The sequence below is a fragment of the Ursus maritimus genome, assembly GCF_017311325.1.
Source record: "Ursus maritimus isolate PB19 chromosome X unlocalized genomic scaffold, ASM1731132v1 scaffold_X1, whole genome shotgun sequence".
Lineage (NCBI taxonomy): Eukaryota > Metazoa > Chordata > Mammalia > Carnivora > Ursidae > Ursus > Ursus maritimus.
This window is the reverse complement of record NW_024423319.1, coordinates 104,926,962-104,932,185: the sequence shown is the minus strand read 5'-3', so window position 1 is coordinate 104,932,185 and position 5,224 is coordinate 104,926,962. Positions and strand designations below refer to the sequence as shown.

At 61.6% G+C, this 5,224-nt stretch overlaps 1 protein-coding gene across 1 annotated transcript in view; it reads left to right on the top strand.

Moving 5' to 3' along the window:
• Nucleotides 1-2,627: 2,627 nt before the first annotated feature.
• Nucleotides 2,628-5,224, top strand: part of LOC121104297 (mediator of DNA damage checkpoint protein 1-like) — a 6,776-nt gene continuing 4,179 nt past the window's right edge. Inside the window, exons 1-2 of the mRNA XM_040636964.1 lie at nt 2,628-4,160; nt 4,392-5,153. Coding sequence (XP_040492898.1) covers nt 2,628-4,160; nt 4,392-5,153 — 2,295 coding nt within the window. The remainder of the gene's footprint in view (nt 4,161-4,391; nt 5,154-5,224) is intronic.

Sequence of the window (5,224 nt, the reverse complement as noted above, 5' to 3'; positions counted from 1 at the left end):
CCCCCCCCCCCCCGCGCCGGGGGCTCTCTGGCAATATCTGGAGCCATTTTTGGTTCTCGCGACCGAGGGCGAGGGCCACGGGCATGCAGTGGACAGCACCGGGGATGCGGCTGAGCGGTCCGCGCGGGCAGGCCCCGCACAACACGTGTCAATCACGCCCCGGTTGGGCACTCCTGGCACCGTCCACGGCACCAGAGCCAGAAGACCTGGCTGCGGGTACCTTCCTCGTCTCTGAAAGGGGGGTAAAATATTTACTTGACAAGATTCGGACGAGTCTGGAGTGGAGGTAACTAGAGCGCGGCGTCCATCGTTCCTTCGTTCGATGGCGCCAGCCTGGTGCCAAGGAACGACCCCTCGAGGCGGTGAGCGGACAGGGAAGGAAAAGACGCGGTCTCCGCCCTCAGCGAATGCAGAGGCCGGGCGAGGAGAAACGGCGCACATGCTCTGTTCCTCGCCAAGGCGAAGGCTGGCTCTCCGGAGGCGCGCGCGGCGCGTGGGCTGTGGCAGGAGAGCAGAGAGCGGGAGACCTGCTTCTTGGAGGTCCGCCCCGGGTGTCGGGTGTCGGAGGTGGAAAGGTGGAGCCGGGCAGGGGCCTGAGCAGGGAGGGGCCTCTCCGCAGAAGCGGCAGGCGTTTGCCACGACCTTTGCCACGACCGGGAGCCCTGGGCCGGTTCGCTTGTCCGTGGCCCCGTGACTGCGGTGCGAGCACAGACACGTGGGAAAGAGAGGAGAGACAGGAGCCGGCAAGGAGGCGTGGGGCCTGTTCGCTGGGACGGGCACCACCCGGAGAGCGGGTGTGTCCCTCAGCCTGCTGCCCCAGGCCCCCTGGCTGGCCTCACCCGGGGCCCGGCCCTGTCCTCTGCCCTGCTCAGAAGCTAGGGGTCCTGTCCCCAGGCCTGGCGCGGCCGGCCCGCACAAGTGTCGGACTTCCTTCTTTTTCGGGAGGGTATTTGGATTACTGCATAGAAGAATAGGCTTTAGCCGTCCAGTCTCGTCCTTAGCCTACTTTCGGGCAAGCGGGGGTGGGAAACAGAGGGACAGGGGAGGCCGTGTGAAAGAGTGAAGAAACTACACTTGATTTCAAGCCCCCTTGAGGCGCTCCACAAGTATCCACTCGCCCAAAGACAGCTGGTGGGCCAGTAGAAAAGCATTCTTGTCTATCCCTGAACCAGGGTCGTCTATCTCTCAGGGGCTCTCCGTCAAACAGTGTTTAATCCTCTCTCGGTGGACCGTCCTATCTCCTATCCACGCAATTGGCATCATGGCCGCTAGTTAAAACCCAGCCCGGTTTCCGAGCTGTGTGAAATTCGGGAGTTTCACCGATTTGTCTTGGCTTCTTTTCCCTTGTGAGACTTTTCTATGAATATCCTATTATCACCGTGTCTCACATAAACATCAAGAGATTCTTTTAAAATTTAAAAACCTGTCCCGAAAGGCCGGCACATCTCAAGGCCACAAAGGTAGTGGAAAACAAGGGCCCCTCAATCCTCTAGGACCCCATCGTCCTCCCTCCAGATCCACGCTTGGGATCCTGGCTGTGTCTCCAAGTCAGAGTGATCGCTGAAATGCGCTGCCATCACCCGGGACAATAGCTCTCAGGTCCATCGCGCGCAGGCCACCTTTTCAAACCGGTAGTTGAATCCTGAACTGTAATTCCCAGACGAGACGCCTGGCCTATGGCATGGCATCCTTTGTAAAGCGCCCTTACGGGGACACACAGGGCAGTGCCGGGTAAGTACTGAAGTATCAGAACGGCACGTCCTGCGCACCTCTACATGACAGCTCACTGGAAGACTCAAGGAAGAATCCCGATGCCCGCACCAAATACAGCGAGCCTCCACGTAGGCAGGAGCTACTACACACGTGGACTCTGTGGGGTGTGTTCGAGCGCTGATGGGCACCAGGCGCAGCCCTGCCGTTCACGACAGGAGACTCGGAAAGAGTGAACAATTCTGGGTGAAGCGCTGGCCAAGAAAAGAAAGCAACAGCTTCCAAGGCTTCCGCGACAGCCGCACTCCTGCGCAAACTGGCGTGGACTAGGACCGGACCCGAACGTTCGTATTCTTCGGATCCTTGCCTACGCGTCGGTGGTGGCTGGTGGCGTGCTCTTGGCGTTCAGTGGAGAACAAAGGTCTGGCCCTGCAGCGGAAGTGCGCGCCGTGGGCCTCGTGGCGGGGAGGCGGAGGCAACAACAGGAGGAGGCTTGAGGCCTGCCCCCGGTGGCCTGCAGAGAGCGCACATGCGCACAAGCGGATGCTCCCGCTGGGGGTGGGGTGGGAGGGTGGGGGTGGGGTGGGAGGGTGGGGGCGGGGAGCCCGGGGGGCGGGGGGAGAGCGGGGAGGGCGGGGCGGGGGTCTCCCGTCCACTTCCGGCCCAGCCCGCGGGGACTCCAGACCCGGCGCGGTGGCGGCTCCCACACGTGTAGGTGTTTCCCCAAATCGCAGGTATGTCGTGTGGGGCTTTCGTGGGGCGCGCTTCTGGCCGCCCATTTGGAAGTGAGGCCCGTGGCTCCGGGGTGGACTTGCGGCGCGGGCGAGACGCTGCCTCGACGTGAAAGACGGGGTTTTCACCCCGCCCCTCAAGGCGCTTGCGTTCTCTCTTCTCTTTAGGGCCCCTTTTGTACCACGATGCAACAGGCCGTAGAACGAGCTTTGGACCGTGCGGACTATGTCATCGCAAGTGCCCAGCAGAGGCCTCCTAAAAGGAAACGCTCGTCGAGTGGGGAAGCATCTCTCTATGAAAAACTTTATGACATCTATGTGGAAGAATGTGGGAAAGAGCCCGAGGCTACGGAGGAACTAAGAAGCAACGTGAGCTTGCTAGAGAAGCTCGTTAGGAGAGAGTCGCTGCCATGTTTAGTGGTCAACCTACACCCAGGAGAGGGGGGATATTCGCTGATGCTCGAGGGGAAACATGGAGCGTATTCAGAGACCATTCGGCTGCCTTATGAAGAAGGGGAATTGCTTGACTACCTGGATGCTGAAGAATTACCTCCTGCTCTGCTGGACCTCCTGGAAAAATCTCAGGTTAACTTCTTCCACTGTGGGTGTGTCATAGCACAGGTGCGGGACTACAGGCAGTGCAGTGGTGGGGAACCTCCCGGCTACCAGAGCAGGCATATTCTCCTGCGCCCTACGATGCAGACCTTAGCCTGCGACGTGCAGTCCATAACCAGCGATGGCCAGGAGTGGACCCAGGAAGACAAACTGTTGCTTGAGAGCCAACTGATCTTGGCTACCGCTGAACCCCTGTGTCTTGATCCTTCTATAGCAGTAGCCTGCACTGCAAACAGGCTGCTCTACGACAAGCAGAAGATGAACACTCGCCCGATGAAAAGGAGCTTCAAGAGGTATTCTGCACCCTCTCTGAATCGGCAGCAGGAGCTGTCTCACTGTCCACCTCCTCCCGAGCTGAGAGTATGGGCCTCTTGCAGGAAAGGCAGAGAGAGCCAAGCCGGTCAGCAGTATGACCTCAAAATTTCTAAAGCAGGGAGTTGTGTAGATATGTGGAAACAGAGACCCTGTGAATTGGCCGTACCTTCTGAAGTGGATGTGCAGAAATACGCCAGAGGCAGGAGGTCCGCCACACGTGATGTCTCACCTCCGGGAATCTGGCCAGCCCGTGAGGTAAGAGGTGGCGGTGTGTTTGGATGTGAAGCTGGCGACGAGCCTCAGACAACGGAGCTGACCTTCGTGCAGCCGCTGAATAATCCACCTCTCTCTGGACCTAGAAGGCCCTGGAAGGAAGCCGGATGGGAGGAACAGATGTCTCCTCCGCACCCCTCCACAGATGACCATTCAGACGGTGTCCCGCCCGAGTCAAAGACTGATGCTGGGGGGGTAGTCATTCGGCCAGAGGTGGCGGTCCCGCAGAAGGCCAGATGTCCCGTCACCTCGTCCCACAGCTCCAGCAACTCAGCCAGCCTCAGCGGGCTTCCTCCCGGGAAAGACCCAGAACAGCCTGAGATGGTGTCGGTTCGGCCTTCAGTCCAGGGGAAGGGCGTCAGACAGCCACCTCTACGCATCAGACTTCCCTGGAGCTCGGGAAAGAGTTGGTCGGGGAACAGTTTTACTCCATGGGAGGCCAGCAGCTTTCATAAATCTCCATCTCTTGCTCCTGCTCCTAAGCCACCAAGTCTTTCCCAGCAACCCCCTGTGAACGTGACTGGAGTTAGCCCGCTTCCTGCAGCCACCCCGTCCACCGCCAGCTCCTCGCTGAGAGCCCTGGCCACCCCGGTCACGGCCACGTCCACGTCCACGTCCCAGAAATCCTCTGTGGAAGTGATTCGAGTTAGCGTGTTTCCTGCAGGCACTTTGCCCACCGGCAGCTCCTCACAAAGAGCCCCGGCCACCCCGGTCGCGGCCAAGTCCCAGGAATCCTCTGTGAAACAGGGCACTCGAGTTAGCAGGCTGCCTGCCACCACCGCCTCCACCGCCAGCTCATCCCAAAGCAGCCCCGCCGCCCAGGTCATGGCCAACTCTGCAGGCCGCAGCCTCCTCAAGGTGGCGGGCCCTGGTTGTGGAGCGCAGGCTTTGGCGAGGGGCTCCGGCCCCGGGCAGGGCTCCAGAGCTGGCGCCGCGGCTCCTGCGGGGATCAAGCCCAGCAGCCTGCCCTCAGGAGCTCGGCCCCCCAGTGCGGTGCCCACTGCAGCGCGGGGTCCTCCGGTCCGCGTTCAGTTTTTTTTAAAGCATGCTTCCGGCCTCAGGCCAGTTACTCTACTGGAGCTTCCACAAGATTCGCTCCTTTTGAACACCCCACAGCAGCCAGAGCAGCGGCTCTATCAGTTGATTCCCCAAGAACAACTTCAGCAAGCCTCCACTTCTGGCCCTCAGCAGCCGGTGCCACGGGGTTCAGGTGCACAAGGTGCAGCCAGTCCGAAAACGGCCTCATCTGCTCAGCCGGCTGTGCTCCTTACCCTCGCTGGAGAGGGGAGTTTGCCGCAGCCCCAGGCAGCGGTGTTGGCTCCGCTCGGCTCTGCGGAGAGCCAGAGGAGACCCGGGCAGAGCCGTCCTCGTCCTGGGCACCCGCTGCAGCCGGCCCCTGCCTTGCAGCCGCAGGCGGCCCCTACCCCGCAGGCGGCCCCTACCCCGCAGGCGGCCCCCGCCCCGCAGCCGGCCCCTGCCCGGCAGCCGGCTCCTGCCCCGCAGCCGCAGGCGGCCCCTGCCCCGCAGCCGGCCCCTGCCCCGCAGCCGCGGGCGGCCCCTACCCCGCAGCCGGCCCCTGC